The sequence below is a fragment of the Euleptes europaea genome, chromosome 5 (genome assembly GCF_029931775.1).
Source record: "Euleptes europaea isolate rEulEur1 chromosome 5, rEulEur1.hap1, whole genome shotgun sequence".
Classification (NCBI taxonomy): Eukaryota; Metazoa; Chordata; class Lepidosauria; order Squamata; family Sphaerodactylidae; genus Euleptes; species Euleptes europaea.
Window position 1 is genome coordinate 112618166 of NC_079316.1, and position 18751 is coordinate 112636916.

Consider the following 18751-nt stretch of genomic DNA (forward strand, 5'->3'; position numbering starts at 1 on the left):
AGGTGATTGTAAGCCGGTTTGATTCTCCCTTAAGTGGTAGAGAAAGTCGGCATATAAAAACCAACTCTTCTTCATCTTCTTCTTCTTTACATGCAGAGGATTTGATAGAGGTGGATTCTTTGACTTCGTCAGGGCTTTGGGAGTGACAACTGGGATTGGGACATGCTCTGCTAGGTTGGTTCGAATCCCATCTACGGGGGCGGTCTCAAAAGGTGGTGCTGGGGGATCCCTGCTCTGCCTCATGGCCGTTGACCTGTGGGGATCCACAGGGTTCAATCTCATCCCCCGTGTTATTTAATATCTACATGATGCCGCTGGGGGAGGTCACCAGAAGGTTTGGGCTGTGGTGTCCCCAATGTGCAGATTAGGGTTGCGCATATCGGTAAACAATTGCGCATTCCCATTGCAATGATTCCCATTGCAGTGATGAGACTGAGTTTTCAAGCAGGCAGCCATTACCTACTGTGAAAAGGAAAGTAATTTTAAAATTCTCCCAGGGGGAGGCATTTTTCAAGGTAGAGTCACCAAATTCGCAGAGTAGCTGCAAGGGACTCTCCTTGCATGAACCTCAACGTTTGGTAAAGTTTTGGACAGGGGGTCTGATTTTATGGGCTCCAGAATGGGTAGACCACTTCCCCATAGAAAAGCATTGTAAACCTTACCATGTATGGGGTAACCCCTTCCGGACCCCATAATATTGGACCCCCCGACCCAATATTCACCAACCTCTGGGCTTCATGCAAGGAGAGACCCTTGAAGCTACCCTGAAAATTTGGAGACTCTAACTCCAAAAATAAAAATAAAAAAGAGCCCCATGGCATAGAGAGTTAAGCTGCACTTGTAGTCAAAAGCGCTGCTCATGATGGGAGTCAGTTTCAGGCAGCCGGCTCAAGGTTGACTCAGCCTTCCATACTTCCGAGGTCGGTCAAATGAGTTGACTCAGCCTTCCATCCTTCCGAGGTCGGTCAGGATGTGACGTCACCCCATGGGTCAGGAATGACCCGGTGCTTGCCCAGGTGCTTCAAAAATGCCCCCACAGGAGCTTAAAAAAAAAAAAAACCTATAGACTATAATGGACCTGACATTTCAGTAAACTCCTAAATAAACCCAAAATACAAATTTACCAGTATGGATATTCGGCTTATTCCAGGTTTACTGAAAAAAATCGGGCTCAATAAACCCCCAACCCCCCATTTTCTTTTCTTTTTTGCACAACCCTAGTGCAGATGACACTTCTGCCTCTCTTTTCCTCCTAATTCCAAGGCTGCTGTTGATGTTTTGAACTGGTGCTGGGGGTCAATAATGACCTGGATGAGGGTGAACAAGCTGAAAATCCTGACAAGACAGAGGTTCCCTGGGTTACTAGAAAGGCACGCCAGGGCCTTTTCAGTGGCAGCCCCACAGTTATGTAACAACCTCCCCACGGAGATGAGCCTGGCCCCCTCACTTTCAATCTTTAGGAGGCAGTTGAAAACTGCATTTAGGGTTGCTGGCCTCCGGTGGTGGCTGGAGATCTCCCGCTATTACAACAGATCTCCAGGTGACAGAGAAGAGTTCCCCTGGAGAAAATGGCCGCGTTGGAAGGTGGACTCTATGGCATTATACCCCCATTGAAGTCTTTCCCTTCCCCAAAACTTGCCCTCCTCAAGTTCCACCTCCAAAATCTCCAGGTAATTCCCAACCCGGAGCTGGCAACCCTACCTGCATTTGACTAATTTAATTTTAATTTATTGGAGTTTTAATTAGAGTCCCAATTAGAGTTTTTAAATTGTACCCTTTTATGTGTTTTTTAAATAATTGTTGTTTTATTTACATTGTAAGTCACCCTGAGTTCCGCATGGTAGAAAGGCGGTTAATAAATGTTTAAAATAAATAAATTATCTACATATAGAAAGGTAGGCAATCAGAGCAGAGGTTTCTGGTCTATCCTTCACACTGACATACTGGTTTTTTGGGGTGCAGATACAATTTTTGGATAGAGGAGATGTCTTGTGAGCCCTCATGTCAAGTGGGATGAGTGTGCCAACCTCCAGGTGGGGCCTGAAGATCTCTGGTCAACAGCTATCTGTTCCCCTGGAGAAAAATGGCTGCTTTAGAGGGTAGACTCTGTGGCATTATACCCTGCTGAGGTCCTTCCCCTCCCCAAAACCCACCCTTCCCAGGCTTCACCCCCAAATCTGGACCATATGCATTTTGTCCTGAATAGGCCTTCCTCAGTGGTCATAAATACAGAAACGAATTAAAAACACATCCGGAAATGCATTGTATGAGATATTTTTATCTGATATCTTGTGTGGCTTGATGTAAACTCCCTGCCTGTCATGATGCAACCCTATTCTCTACAGGATCAGAGGAGCATGCCTATTATATTAGGTGCTGTGGAACGCAGACATGATAATGCTGCTGCCGTTGCGTTGTTTGTGGGCTTTCTAGAGGCACCTGGTTGGCCGCTGTGTGACCAGACTGCTGGACTGGATGGGTCTCGGTCTAATCCAGCATGGCTTTTTCTTATGTTCTTATTCAAAAAAATACAAAAGGAAGTATTTCTTCACCAACCATAGTGAAATTGTGGAACTCCCTTCTCCAGGATGTGCTGATGGCTGCCATCTTGGAAGCCTTGAAGAGGGGAGTGGCCATGTTCATGGAGGAGAGGGCTATCCATGGCTACCAGCCAAAATGGATACTAGTCATGATGCATCCCTATTCTCTCCAGTCTCAGAAGAGCATGCCCTATTATATTAGGTGCTGTGGAGTACAGTCAGGACGGTGCTGCTGCACTCGTCTTGTTTGTGGTTTTCCTGGAGGCACCTGGTTGGCTGCTGTGTGAACAGACTGCTGGACTTGACTGGCCTTTGGCTGATCCAGCAGGGCTATTCTTATGTTCTTAAACTCTTAACCCAGATCGCGGGTCTTGCCACGTGGATAGTGGCTCACCCAGTCTGGTACAGAATTAACAATATTTCTGGATGTGCGTACATCCATTCTCGATAAATCGTATTTGCCAGCTTTATTATTACATTGAGAATGAGTCCGGAAATTTGCCCAGGCAGGAACATCGTGATTAAGTGCATGTTGTCTTCCTTTCTCTCCTGCGCCAAAGTCTCTCCTGAGGATGCTGGAGCATCACAGGGGCCGCTCAGCCTTCCGAACCAGCAGCGGCTTTAACGGGCTGCTGTCCCTTCTCTCGGATATGGAGGGTGCCCTGCGTGACCCGCCGTCGGCCCCGTGGAGCTCCTTCGGCCGCACCCGCACCATGGAGCTCCTGTCGCACACCCTGCATGCCTTGGCAGCCGCTCTGCACTCGGACCCCGTCAACAGCGACTTCTTCCGCAAGAACGGCCTCTTTGAGAAGCTGGCCGAGGACCTGGTTTTGCTGGGCTGCTTCACGGGGCAGAAGGGGAGGCTGACCTTCATGGGGCTCGGCGAGACCAGGTCGTTTGCCGAATTTCTGAACGCAGCTGTCGGGTCGGCGGAGCTTCTCCCTCCCTGCCTGAAAAGCTGCATGTGGATATTCCGGTTCCTTGACCAGATGGCCACGGGGAGTCTCTTCCGCCCCAGGAGCTGCTCGACCAAGATGGAGCTAGGGGTAGAGGAGCTGCTGTTGACTGCCAGAAATCACCAAGAAGAGACTGAAGACGTCAGTGAGCAAGTGGACGATAAGGGAACGGCTGACTGCCAGTGGCTGGAACCCAAAGAAAGGTATGTTTGACTTTTAATAAAGAGGCTTGCAAGCCCCTCCTGTTCCATCTCATTTACCCTCAGGTGGTTGGAAAAACTGTGCAGCCATCTCAAGTCTCCACTCCCTAGCGGTACCAAAAACCAAATGGGTAACATGTGCTGCCACCTGCAAGTACCTCTGAGAGTGATCTGTTATGCATGGGTACTTTCGTTCACCCCCAGTCTGATCCAGTTGTTCCTTGGAGTTATGCATGAGTTTTTCATCCATTAGAGACGACCTCCTCGTGCCCAGCCCCCGCAAATCCCGGGTCTTCCTTTTCCTGTTATAACCCAATTATTCGATCTGAGATCACCCCGGGTGAAATCTCCATGCATAAGCCAAAGTGTGGGACAGGGGAGCTGGAGTGTGTGTGATTTTTTCGCTTTCAGTAAGCAATACATCCAAAAACAAAGCAGCATTTCAAGGGACGGGGACTCAGATCTTCCTGCTTTTTGGCCCCCCCATGGTGTTCTATTTTTCAGATCAGTTACATAAAAATGGGTTTTAAAACAACGCTTGGTTTTTTCTCCCCCCTCCCATTCCTTTTAAAGATTTCTGTTAGTTTTTAAAATGGCACTTGGGTTTCGGCCAGGGGGAGCGGGGAACTGGACATTTTTCTGAGAGTAAGCACCACAGCTAATTACAAAGTGGAGTTTCGAGGGGCGGGGACTCAAACACTTCTTGAATTGAGCTTGCTGACTGCTGGTGCATAGAAATTTTTGGATTTGCAACAGAAAAGTATGGGTCGAGCTATCTTTGAACCCTAGGTAAAACTCCCATGCATAAACAACCAGTCTATAACTGCATTATCCTTCAAAGGGTCCACCTAATTGGTGCACCTGCTGGCTCCATTCCAAAAGTCAGTGTGGGGGGCGATGGACCACAACTTTGCAATTTTGAGCTGGCAAGGTTGCCAGGTCTCTCCCGTTATGTTGGGAGACCTCCTGCCGGCAACCTCCACTATGTTGACCAACAGGAGAAAAAAAATCATTTAAAAAATCACCATCAGCATAATGGCATAACAGAAATGATTTATTTCACTTTTCCCTAGATTTAACAGCCATTGGCTATCTGCATTTTCACACTTAAAAATGGGGCATGGGGGGGATGAAGATTGATTTTTTTCTTGACACTAAGAAGAGAAAAGTTACCACATCTCTCACGTAATTCACCAATCTACTTGACAGCAGATAACGCAATATCCACTTCTCAGAAAGTGTCGTTAGCTGTTTTATCCAGGGAGTGATACATTTATTTCATGCAATATTATTTTGTGAACATGTTAAAACAATGTGGGCTAGGAAGTCTACTTGATCTGGACAAAATGGGCATTTTCGTTCTTCTGCCATAATTTTATTGTATCTCCTTTGTGTCTTGGCTGAGTCTAACACATTACACCTTGGCAGCACATATACTAAGAAACGAATTCCTTGAAAGAAGTGTGAGATTCATGGGACAACACTTATATCATCAGATGCACGAAAGGAACCATTTGATGGCATACTTTGTGAAATATTATGCTCTTAAACACAAATCTTTTCTGTTGTTCTTGTTATTATGACTCAGTGTTCAATGCGCTTTCCAAGAAATCAGGTTGCTGACCTCTGGTCAAAAATCTGAGACTAGGAAGACAAAGAAAACAAGAGAAGGACTATTTTTCTATTCTCTATTCTTATTCTTCTATGCTATGTCTGTCTATCTATCTATCTATCTATCTATCTGTCTGTCTATCTATCTGTCTGTCTATCTACCTAATTAAAATGATTTTTTTAAAAAGAGCTGGTCCTGGAATTAAACAATTTTATGCTTGGGCTGGGTTTTTAATGCTGGGTTTCAACTTTTGTTTGTTTGTTAGTTTTTATTACATTTTGTTTTTTGAAGCCATCTCGGGCAAGTTCCCTGAAGAATTGGCATGATATTTTTCTAAATAAATAAATTGGTTTATCTCTTGTGTTTTTTTTTTTTTTTTTTTTAATTATTGTTTAAGCCATCAGGAGTAGAAGGCAAGGAAGTGGTCAAGCAAATACATTTGAGATTTTTTTTTTTAAAAAAAAAAACATTATTTCAGTACAGGTTGAGTATCCCTTATCTGGACATCCGATATCCGGACTGACCCAAAAACCCGACTTTATGAGCTGGTATGCAGGCATTACTCACAGGCCCTCAGCAGCATGCCAATTTGCTTTCTGGTGGTTCAATGTACACAAAATTATTAAAAATATTGTTCAAAATTACATTCAGGCTCTGTGCATGAAGTGTATATAAAACATATATAAAACATAAATGAATGTTGTGTTTAAACTTGGGTCCCATCCCCAAGATATCTCATTATGTATAATCAATAATTCCAAAATACAGAAAGATCTGAAATAGGGACTACTTCTGGGCCCAATCTGTCCATATAAGGGATATTCATATAGGGTTGCCAACCTCCAGGTAGTAGCTGGAGATCTCCTGTTATTACAACTCATCTCCAGCCGATAGAGATTAGTTCCCCTGGAGAAAAATGGCCACTTTGGCAATTGGACTCCATGGCATTGAAGTCCCTCCTCTCCCCAAACCCCACCCTCCTCAGGCTCCACCCCAAAACCTCCCGCCTGTGGCAAAGAGGCACCTGGCAGCCCTATCAATCTGTACTATTATTATTAATGGCTGGAACTTCAAAAGTCCAGAAGAAGTGCATCAAAGGCAGTTTTTTCAGGCTTACAGATTAAATGTGTGAGCTTTATAGTAATCTCTGGTGTGAACAGTCATCTGGCAACTGCATTAAATTATTGGCACTTATGTGAGATTTCTAGATTTGACTAACTGCGTTTGAACAATGATAATTGAAATGGTTTTAATGGAATCTCGTATTTGTCATAGCGCGTCTAGTTGAGAAATGTTTGTTTCAGAGTGATGTAAGAGCCTTCCAACACTAGGGGGCAGTGTGTGTACGTGGGTGAGCGTTCCACAATCTCCTTCTAATGATACTGGGTTATAAACTAACTTTTGAAGCGTGGAAATACTATTTCTAGTGAGGTTGGAGGGGGGTTGTTTGTTTGTTTTTGGTTAATCCAAAAACCAAGCAAATAAAAATGCAGGAAATAGCTGGGTCCCCCCCCCCCGGCCAAATTCTGAACTTTGAAAGCACAATTGTGCCTAAGACAGGGACACTGGGCATAGTTTGGGACTAAGGTATGAAATTCCCAGAGCCCGGACCTCAGTCCTCTGGGGGGATTGAGAAGGGAGGATGAAATCTGTTAGTCCTGGCTAGTAGCTGAAATCTCTGTGTTCTTTCTTCTCTGGGAGCCAGCGTGCTGTAGTGGTTAAGAGCGGTGGTTTGGAGCAGTGGAGTCTGATCTGGAGAACTGGGTTTGATTCCCCTCTCCTCCGCGCGAGTGGCGGAGGCTAATCTGGTGAACTGGGTTGGTTTCCCCGATCCTACACACGAAGCCAGCTGGGTGACCTTGGGCTAGTCACAGCTCTCTCAGCCCCACCTACCTCACAGGGTGTCTTTTGTGGGGAGGGGAAGGGAAAGTGATTGTAAGCCGGTTTGAGTCTCCCTTAAGTGGTAGAGAAAGTCAACATAGAAAAACCAACTCCTCCTCCTCCTCCTCCTTCTTCTTCTTGAGTCTCTTTGCTCTCTTCCTATACACAACTGTGTGTATACTTTTCTCACTGTGTGTACTCCCCTCTCTTAATTTTCTGGTTTTCAAAATGTATGCATAGGAGTTTGGCAGGAAACTTTGGTCTTTTATGGGTGGCTGTTTCATTCGCCATCACCCTTCTGATGACTTTGGGTCTTTGTGTTGATTATGCACATGCCGTTTCCGACCGTCAGCGGTCGCCTCGCTCTCCCCCTGCCTTTCCCACCATTCTCAGAGACCTGTTTTATCTCGAATTTGAAAACACGGGTGAAACGCGGGGAAATACAGGGGGAGAGCGACGCGACCTCTGACGGTTGGAAACGGCATGCACAATCAAAACAAAGACCCAAAGTCGTCAGAGGGGTGACCGCAAGGGAAACAGCCATGCATAAAAGAACTTTTGTCTGGGGGATTCTCAGCAACTCTTCCCCCAGATGATGCCCTTGGGAGCATTACAGGCATCCAAATTTGTTCCCAAAGGACTTAATGGTATTATCAAGGCCCTTTTTTAGACAATATTGTATACTTCGAATACAAAGCACAGAATGAACATGCTACAAGCATGTCTCATTCTCTTCTGCCGGCTGCATAGATTAACACACCTGAGGTCGCCTGATTCTACTGCACATTTACTCAGAAGTAAATGCTGCTGTGCTAGGTAGGGCTTGCTCGCTGCAGCCTGCATTTGAGGCCCTCTCTGCTGAGGAAGGGCCGTGGCTCAGTGGCAGAGCATCTGCTTGGCATGCAGAAGGTCCCAGGTTCAATCCCCGGCGTCTCCAGTTGCAGGAGGTGATAGGAAAGCCCTTCTGCCTGAGACCCTGGAGAGCTGCTGCCAGTCTGAGTAGAAAAGACTAACCCTGAGGGATCAGGGGTCTGATTCAGTAGCAAGTGGTTTCATGTGTGTTCAGTCCCTAACTCCCTTGTGGCAGTGGCAGTGGCAACAGGGGGGGGGGATTAACTCCCCCACCCCCACTATCTGGTGCCTGAAAGCTGCTGTACTAAGTTCCAGCAGCTTTCATCTCTGGGGGTTGCTGCACTTTGTATTCCCAGCGATGTATTAAGAGTTTGAAAATGTTGTAAAAAACATCACTTTAAAAGGGTTTTTGGATACCATGGCTTATAAATGGTTGGAAGACGTCTTCACAGCTAAAGGGGCCAAACAAAGTGCGAACAGTATTTTTTATAACGTTTTCAAACTCTTAATACATCGCTGGGAATACAAGTGCGGTAACAGCCTCTGTCTGTAAAAGGCAAAGGTGAATGCCTGTCGCCACTTTGGGGTCAGGGAGCAATTTCCCTCCAGATTGGCCAAGGATCCTGGAGGGCTTTTTTTGGCCACCTTCTGGGCATGGAGTAGGGGGTCACTGGGTGTGTGTGTGTGTGGGGGGGGAAGTAGTTGTGAATTCCCTGTATTGTGCATAGGGTTGCCAGGTCCCCACTCACCTTCGGCAGGAGGTTTCTGTTCAGTTGTGTGTGCGTGCCAACGCGGCACTTCCGGTTGTAAACCGGGGCTGCAGCAGGCGGCCCGCTCGCCCCGGGGAGAGAGGGAGGGGAGAGGCTTCCTGGCTGGCATGCGTGTGCACGATTGCCCGCCGACCCTCAGCTGGTTGGCGGGCAGAGGGCACTTTACTGGCGGTTTGCCCGCCATCAGCGGGCACCTGGCAACCCTAATTGTGCAGGGGGTTGGACTAGATGACCCTGGAGGTCCCTTCCAACTCTGTGATTCTACCATTCCAAGTGGCATCTTGAACACAGCAAGCAGTATTGGACAGGTCGTCTATATGTTCTTGCCAGCCCACTCCCAACTATATGCCAATTGCCACTTTGGCATTAGGAACCAATATTCCTCCAGGCCAGATTGGCCAGGGATGCTGGGGGAGGTGGGTTGGCCATCTTCTGGGCATGGAGCAGGGGTCGCTGCATGTGTGTGAAGGGAGGTAGTTGTGAATGTCCTGCGTTGTGCTGGGGGTTGGACTAGATGACCCTGTTGGTCCCTTCCAACTCTACGATTCTATGGTAATCTCCATCCTCAGAGAGAGCGTGCTTCCCCAGCCTATACAATGAACCAAAGTGATCTCTGCTCTATTTGTGGGATTCCAGAGTGCTCTGGCTGCCAGTGCTGGAAAAGATGAGGATATTGCTCTGATCCAGGAGGGATCTTCTTATCTTCACAACTGCTAGAGGTCTCCCCTTGTCTGTTTCCTGTAGGTCAGCCTGTGGGGAGGAGTTGCTGGTACACCCGGGAGCTCTTGGTGTTATGGTACGGCTGCTTCCCGAGCTCTACAATGACGCTTACCCAGAGGTTAGTAATCCCTTTCTGGAAAGCTTTCCTGTAGTTTGCCCAAGGTTGCCAACTGCAGGTTGGGAAATTCCTGGAGATTTGGAGGTGGAGTCTGGGTAGCTTGGGATGGGGTATGATGCCATAAATTCCACTCTCCAAAGCAGCTATTTTCTCTGAGGGAACTGATCTCTACAGTCTGGAGTTCAGTTGTCATTCCGGGAGAGCCAGCGTGGTGTAGTGGTTAAGAGCAGTGGACTCTGATCTGGAGAACCGGGTTCGATTCCCCACTCCTCCACACGAGCAGCAAACTCTAACCTGGAGAATTGTGTTGCTTTCCCCACTCCTCCACATGAAGCCAGCTGGGTGACCTTGGGCTAGTCACAGCTCTCTTCGAGCTCTCTCAGCCCCACCTACCTCACAGGGTGTCTGTTGGGGGAAAGGAAGGTAATTGTAAGCTGGTTTGATTCTCCTTAAAAGGTAGAGAAAGCATATAAAAACCAACTCTTCTTCTTCTTCTACATTTTGCATCATTTGTCAACCTTGCTGGGGAAACTTGGCAGGCAATTAGCCAGACTTAGTAGTAGACTGCATTGATGCCCTTCTGAGCCTTCCGAATGTAAGTGCCTGGAATCCAGATACCTGGAGGTTTGGTCCTTGCAAGCTTCATTGCTTACATTCTCTTTAAGGAACCAATTTACTAGCGCAAAACACGTGTGTGCCATTTGCTGAGGGTTCCTGTGTATATAAATCGTGACGTTTCTGGCAAAACACGAGTAGACCAGAACCTGATACTTTCCCAATTGCTGCTCATGTACATAACATGAAACATCCATAATTTAAATGTGTGCATGGATTTTGTTAATCCCCTTGTAAAAGCCAGCTAAACCACCAGCTGTCTCTGTATCTTGTAGTAGAAAAGAGCCAGAGTCCAGTAGCACTTTAAAGACTAACAAAATTTCTGACAGCGGATGAACTTTTGTGAGCTACGGCTCACGTCTTCAGAAAGTTCATCCCCGCCAGAAATTTTGTTAGTCTTTAAGGAGCTACTGGACTCTGGCTCTTTTCTACTGCTACAGACAGTCTGACACTGCTATCCATAGTGATCTATTTGTATCATGTGGCAGTGGATTCCATAAGTTAATTGTGTCATTTATTCTGAACTTCCTGCTAACCTGGAGAGAACAGGTATGCATCATGACTAGTACCCATTTTGACTACTAGCCATGGTGTCCACTCCTCTCTTAAAGCCTTCGAAGTTGGCAGCCATCACCACATCCTGGGACCGGGAGTTCCACAATTTAACCTAGGTCCGGGAAATACTTCACCCCCTGTGACAAGCTGGCAGCCCTAGCCCTCACCCCTGTGGTAAGCCTAAAGGATAGGGTTGCCAGGTCCCTCTTTGCCACCAGCAGGAGGTTTTTGGGGCAGAGCCAGAGGAGGGCAGGGTTTGGGGTGGGGAGGGACTTCAATGCCATAGAGTCCAATTACCAAAACGGCCATTTTCTCCAGGTGAACTGATCTCTATCAGCTGGAGATCTGTTGTAATAGCAGGAGATCTCCTGCTACTACCTGGTGGTTGGCAACCCTACTAAAGGAGGACAAATCGGTCGAAAGTTTTAAAATAACTAATATGCATTAAAGTTAGAAAGAACTAAGGAAGAAGAAGCACTTATTAATTTGAGTTTTGGAGAAAGAGAAGTTTCTGCAGAAATTGCATTCTCTCTTTGAGATGAAGGAGGCAGTAGAGTCAAAGTTGGGGCAGAAAACGCGACTCCTAATGCTCTGAAACGCTGAAAAGCGAAGGAGAGGCGAAGGTAAGAGCTACTTAAAACCATCTGGCTGGTTCCTGAGTGACGCCTCTGGCCTCTGAGTCCTCCCTGGCGCAGAGCTGTGAACCGCCAAGATCCCTGACGAGCTGAGGAAGAGGTCGGTACAAAAATCAATCTGTGCCGCTGGGGAAACAGAGTTTCGTTTCCTGTCACCATTAATATTTTCTCTAAAACCCCATTTTACTGGAATGCGCTTCCCTGAAAACAGCACATTTTATTCAAAACGAAGTAATCTTGTTATTGGCAGGGCCGCTGTCATAATGAGAGCAATCAATTCCTTGTATTCCATTATGGTTAATATTGAATTTATTTGGGAAGAAAATACTGATTTACTTAGCAAAGGTCTACATAGTTGTTGCTCGGGTTTTTGTTTTTTCTTCTTCCCTTGACCTTGGTGATCTCTGAAGTGAAATAATTGTTGGGAAGTGGAATGGCAACATCTAAAATGTGAAAATCATTGGAAGGTACTTTGAAATGTCTAGATCAAGATGCTTTTTCTCTAGGGTTGCCAACCTCCAGGTACTAGCTGGAGATCTCTTGCTATTACAACTGACCTCCAGCTGGTAGGGATCAGTTCCCCTGGAGAAAATAGAACGGAACATCAGTGTTATTGGTTGACGTTACTGCGAATGAAGTTTGGTAGTGGGCAGAAGAATTGGTATCGCACAAGGTAGAAGTAACTAGGTTGCTGAATTTGCTAGAAGAGGAAGAGGAGGAGGAGTTGGAATTAGTTTTTATATGCCGATTTTCTCTGTCTTTTTAAGGAGAATCATACTGGCTTCTTCCTTCCCTTCCTCTCCCCACAACAGATACCTTGAGAGGTAGATGGGGCTGAGAGAGTTTGGAGAGAACTGTGACTAGCCCAAGGTCACCCAGCTGCCTTCATGTGTAGCAGTGGGGAAACCAACCCGGTTCACCAGATTAGAGACCGCTGCTCATGTGGAAGAGTGGGGAATCAAACCCTGTTCTCCGGACTGGAGTCCGTCACGCTTAACCACTACACCACGCTGGCTCTCAAGAGTTGGTTTCACACAAGTTAGAAGTAACTAGGTTGTTGAACTTGCTCCAACAAGGTTATTGAACTTGCCCCATCCATGTTCTGTACCGAGACAGATCACGATGGGTAGCCATGTTAGTCTGTCTGATATCTGAAGGAGTGAGCTGTGACTCATGAAAGCTCATACCCTGCCAGAAATGTTGTTAGTCTTGAGGGCGCTACTGGACTCTTTGCTCTTTTCTACTGTGCCGAGAAGTCACGCAAGTTTCACACGCCCTGTTTTTCTGTCTCAAAGGGATCTCCATGGTCAAGTTCTCCTAAAAATATGTGGTCACTGCCAACCATGCCAACCAAGGGGGATTCTACTTGTGGGGCACAAATTTCCCTGCTCATTGATGTGGGACATTTTCCTAAATCATGGTGGAAGTAGGAATAGAAATGTATGGAGGGGCCCTGAGAATCTTTAAGCCTGAAGGTGGTTCTGGAAGATAAAAATAAATGAACCTTGGGAGGGATACCATCTTCTAGAAAGGAAAATCACCATCCTTGTGAATGATTCCCAGATCAAGGGCGCGACCTTGAAAACAGTTCTGTGGCACATAGTATAACACAGATGACCTATTAATGAATTTTGAAGTTACAGAAAACCATCAAACAAAAAACTTCAGGTCAATTTTCCAAGTCAACTTTCAAGGTCAGAATTCGGTGCTGAAGTCTGAATATTTGCATTATGAATATCTGGTAAATTTTGAATTTGGGAGGGGGATTTATTTATTTAAATATTTCCATCTCACCTTATTTCCTTAGATCAGAGGTCCTCAATGTTGTTGTTGTTGTGTGTGTGTGTGTTTTGAGCCTGTGGGCACCTTTGGGAATTCTGACACAGAATGGTGGACACAACAACACAATGGCTGCCCCAGGAGGTGGAGCCAACCACAAAGCATCAGAGAGCGAGGTTATACATCACTCTCATAGTAATGCATTTACAGCGGAAGCTCTGTTCATCAGGGCATCTTTTAATCTGCACAGGCAGTCAGAAGCCCTGCGGCAGACAAGCCCCACCTGGCCCGGCCCACTTTCTAAAAACACTTGGTGGGTGCCAGGGGGACGCCATGTGGTGGTGGGCGGCCTTGGGCATAGGGTTGCCAGCTCTGGGTTGGGAAATGCCTGGAGATTTCTGGGGCCGAGCCTGAGGAGGGTGGGAGGGGAGGGACCTCAGCGAGGCATAATACCATAGAGTCCACGTTCCAAAGCGGCCATTTTTTTCCAGGGGAACTGATCTTTGTCACCTGGAGATCGGTTGTATTAGTGTCTTACACTTCAGTTACAGTTTGGGGAAGGGCTGTGGCTCAGCTGTAGAGCATTGACTTGGCATGCAGAAGGTCCCAGGTTCAATCCCTGGCATCTCCAGTTTAGGGTTGCAAGGTCCCTCTTTGCCACCGACTGGCAGTTTTTCGGGCGAAGCCTGGGAAAGGCGGGGTTTGGGGAGGGGAGGGACTTCAGTGCCATAGAGTTCAGTTGGCAAAGTGGCCATTTTCTCCAAGGGAACTGATCCCTATTGGCAGGAGATCAGTTGTAATAGCAGGAGATCTCTAGCTAGTACCTGGTGGTTGGCAACCCTACTCCAGTCAAAGGGACTAGGAAAGTAGGTGATGTGAAAGACCTCCGCCTGAGACCCTGGAGAGCCACTGCTGGTCAGAGTAGACAATACTGACTTTGTGTCAGCCCTTGGCCCACAGAACCAGAAATCACCACAAAGTCATATAGAGTCCAAACAGATGGCTTTTACTGATCAAATAGGCATACAGTGCAAACGAATAAAATGACAGCTATGAAAGGCTCACTAGCTGGGAGATATTATAAGGTAGGAAAGGCGGGAGATTACACGCATGAATACAGTTTCCCAGGAGCTGAGTTCCCAGGCCTAGGTATGCGACCTTGGGGGGCAGACAATACAGCACAGAGACAGAGGCAATAACGAAACCGAGATAGCAGCCTGACATTCTGCTCCCTTCAAGGCCCCCTCCCAGTTCGCAAGGGGGCTGGCCTGTCCGGGTAAGCAATGTGAAAGGCGTCGACGAGGTCGGGGGCGGAGACATCCCGTGCGCGCACCCATTCGTCATAGGCAGGGGGGAAATGTTTCCAACGAACTAGATATTGCAGATTGCCATGGTGAATACGGGAGTCGAGGATCTTGGAGACTTCGAAGTGTTCTTCCCCCCCCACCATGATGGGTTGCGCAGGCGGTGGGTCCGGATGCCACCGTGGAGAAGCAACATGGGGTTTGAGGAGGCTTATGTGGAAAACAGGATGCACACGCCTCAAGGATTTGGGGAGAGCCAGTTCCACTGTGACAGGGTTTATGACCCGAGTAATGGGGAAAGGGCCAATGAATTTGGCGCTGAGCTTATGGCACGGTTGGGTGGAACGGAGATTTTTGGTGGAAAGGTAAACCAAAGCACCCACTTGCAGGTCACCCCCGGGGGAGCGATGTTTGTCAGCTTGCGCTTTGTATTTACGTTTGGCCCGGTCGAGGTTGCTAACGAGCCAGGGCCAAGTGGTACGGAGGGCGTGTGCCCAGGAGGCAATGTCGGGGTTCCCCTCCCCCTCTACATCATCTGTAGGAGCGATGGGACTGAAATCTTGTCCATATACAGCAAAAAACGGGCTAAAACCTGTGGATTGATGCATGGCATTATTGTAGGCATATTCTGCTAAAGGTAACAGTTCCACCCAGTTATCCTGGTGGTAGTTAACATAACAACGCAAATAACATTCAAGTACAGCATTGACACGTTCAGTTTGACCATCAGTTTGAGGATGGTATGCACTAGACAATCCCTGTTCCACCCCCACCAACTTGAGGAAAGCTTTCCAAAACTTAGAAACGAAACCACTTCCGCGGTCACAAATTATTTTACGCGGAAACGAATGTAAACGAAAGATATGCGTCACGAAGAGGCGGGCCAGTTTTTGAGCAGAGGGGATCCCTGCGCATGGAATCAAATGTATTTGCTTAGAAAACAAATCAGTAACAACCCACAACACAGTTTTACCCCCACTGAGAGGGAGATCAGTCATGAAGTCCATAGCAATCACTTCCCAAGGTCTGCTGGGCGTTTCAAGAGGTTGTAGCAGTCCCGGGGGTTTGCCCTGCGATCGTTTCGCAGCGGCACAAACGGGACAGCTGCGGATGAAGGAGTCAATGTCGGAACGCATTCCCCCCCACCAGAACTGTCTGCGCAATAAGTGAAGGGTCTTCAGAAACCCAAAGTGCCCAGCTGTTTTGGCTCCATGAGCTAAATGTAAAACGTCCTTCCGGAGAGCTTTGGGTACATACAATTTTGAGTCTTTGTACCAGGACCCCCCTTGTTCCAAAACACCAGGAGGTAGGGTATGAGCGGAACGTTCTAAAAGGCACTGGTCCCGAAGGACAGTTAAAAAGGATTCGGAGATGGGGATTTTGGAGGGAGCCCCCCCGTCGGTCTGAGAAACAGTTATAGGGTTAGTGCTTACGTGCGGCGGCGCGCAGACTGCAGGCGGCTGAGCGGTCGGAGGGGTAGGAGGGGCGGGAACTCCGGTCTGTTGCGGTGGCGGCTGGGCAGCCGGTTGGGCTGGCGGAGCTTGCGAGTTAGGGAAGGTGTGCTGATGCTGGGATCGGGTTTGCACAGCCAGCATAGGTAGGGCCCCACGTTGCATAGGGGTGAACAGAGAGTTGGTGGGTCTTTCGAGTTTTACCGGATATTGTGGTAAACGGGAGAGGGCATCCGCGAGAACGTTCTGCTTCCCAGGGACGTGCTTCAGGGTGAAACGGAACTGAGCAAAAAACTCCGCCCACCGTTGTTGTTTCGCCGATAGCTTATGGGACCCCGTGAGGGCAGCTAGATTTTTGTGATCGGTCCAAACTTCAAAGGGTACTTTAGACCCTTCCAAGAATTGCCGCCATAAAGTTAGTGCATGATGAACCGCAGAGGCCTCTTTCTCCCAGATGGGCCAGTTTAGTTGGGCGTGCGCAAATTTTTTTGAAAAGTAAGCGCAAGGGTGAAGAAGACCGTCCGGTCCTTGCTGGAGGAGAGCCCCTCCCATGGCTACATCGGAAGCATCGACTTGCACAATGAACATTTGATTTGGGTCTGGGTGCCGTAGCACCGGCTCCGAAGTGAAGAGGCGTTTGAGGGCCAGAAAGGCGGCTTGGCATTGCTCAGTCCATAGGATTTTTGCGGAGGGCAAGGCAGCCGAGCTTACTTTTCCCTTAGTTTTCAGCAGGTCTGTAATGGGTAGAGCCACTTGGGCGAAGTTAGGGATGAATCCCCGATAGAAGTTTGCAAATCCCAGAAATTGCTGTACTTGCTTACGGTTGGTGGGGGGAGTCCAATCGAGGACGGCTTGGACTTTGGCGGGGTCCATGCGAAGACCTTGATGGGAGATGATGTATCCCAAAAACGTGAGTTTGCTTTGGTGAAATTCACACTTAGCTAGTTTAGCGAACAGTTGATGGTTACGCAGGCGTTGAAGAACTTCTCTGACCAGTGTCACATGCTCGTCCATAGTTTTCGAATAAATGAGAATGTCATCTAAGTAGACCACCACCCCACGATATAGAAGGTCATGTAGGATTTCATTGATGAGTTGCATGAAGACCCCCGGGGCCCCCTTTAATCCGAATGGCATTACAAGGAATTCATACATTCCGAAACAGCTAGAGAAGGCAGTGAGGTGTTCATCTCCTTCGCGGATACGGACTCGGTAGTAGGCTTCCACCAAGTCTAATTTAGAGAACACACGGCCTTCCTGTAATTGTCCCAAAATATCCGATATTAATGGGATAGGATAGGCGTTGGTCTGGGTAACCGCATTGAGCTTTCTGAAGTCAATGCACAGGCGAAGGTCGCCCTCTTTTTTCCGGACGAAAAACGCGGGGGCCGAGTTTGGGGCATTCGAAGGGCGAATGAACCCTCTGGCGAGGTTTTTGTCCAAAAAGTCCCGGAGGACAGTGCGCTCGGAAGCGCTCATAGGGTAAATCTTACTTTTGGTTAATGTGCAGTCCTTTACTACTTCAATCGCACAGTCTGAGGCTCGGTGGGGGGGTAAGGCATCACATTCCCTAAGGTCGAAGACATCTTCGAAGTCCCGGTATACAGCGGGTAGAGCCGGTGGTACTGGGGCAGTAGAGGTTAATGCTGGAACGGGCGGAAATGGCAGAGCAAAGTTTTGCCGATGCTGGTCGCAGGTGGGACTAGCGAAAGAGATAGTGTTTGTTTCCCAATCAATACTGGGACTATGTCCTTTAATCCAGTTAATTCCCAAGACCACTTCAAATCGGATAGGAGCTATAGTGAAGTCTATTTGTTCCCAGTGGGAACCAATTCCCATTGCCACCCCTATGGTGCGGTGATCAACTGGACCCCCCTGGAATTGGCTCCCGTCCATTTGAGCAAATTGGACGGGGGCGGGTAAAGCCTCTGAGTCGGCTTTGAGTGCAGCAAACGTGGCTTCGCTTATGAGAGTGCGACAGCAACCGGAGTCAATTAGTGCTTTGACGGGGATTTGTGGACCTCCGTTAAGTTGTTGTAAAACTGCATCCACGTAGACGGTGGAGTCCACTTCTTTGATTTTGGTAGGAGCATTCGGTTTGATAGGAAGATCCTGAGAGGTCTGTGGAGATGCTCCATTCACCACAGACCGGAGCCGTTTTTTGATAAGTCGAGGGGAGATTCCAGGTTTAAGGCTGGAGACATCCAAGGATTTTCCTCATCCGAAGAGGGAAAGCTGTCCCCCAATGGGGCACTTGTAATCCGAGACCCGGCGGGGTCGTTGGAAGCAGGCAGGGAGGCTGGGTCCCCGGCATGGAGTGCAGAGGGTGTGGGCCTTCCCGGAGCTGCGCTGCGGGTGGCCGCGGTGCCTCTGCGTGGTGGACGACCTCGGGCGCGGGTTGTCGTGCTGGGACGAAATAATTCCTGGCGGCGTGGGCAAACGGCTGCAAAGTGGCCCATTTCTCCGCATGTAAGACAGGCACCCCTCTGAAATCGGGCTTCACGTTCCTGGAGCGGACGTGGGGGATTTCGTGGGACGAGCAGTGGTGCCTTGGGTTGAGGCTTTTGGGTGCCCTTCTCCTTGTGCTTTTGACGGACGAGAGAAATAAAGCGGCGGCGGCTTTCCACTTCCTCGGCTAATAGGATCCAGCCTTCGAGGGTATCGGGATCGCCCCGCATGTAAGACCAGTTCAGAATGTCAGGATGCAAGGCTTCCCTGAAATGATGGATTAGGGTGGTCTCGGGCCAACCTACAATTTTACTT

At 48.1% G+C, this 18751-nt stretch overlaps 1 protein-coding gene across 1 annotated transcript in view; it reads left to right on the plus strand.

Moving 5' to 3' along the window:
- The window catches only part of WDFY4 (WDFY family member 4), a 165801-nt gene that overhangs the window by 23642 nt on the left and 123408 nt on the right, over positions 1-18751 (plus strand). The window contains exons 11-12 of the mRNA XM_056850543.1: positions 3101-3699; positions 9556-9649. Of these exons, the coding sequence (XP_056706521.1) occupies positions 3101-3699; positions 9556-9649 (693 nt within the window). The remainder of the gene's footprint in view (positions 1-3100; positions 3700-9555; positions 9650-18751) is intronic.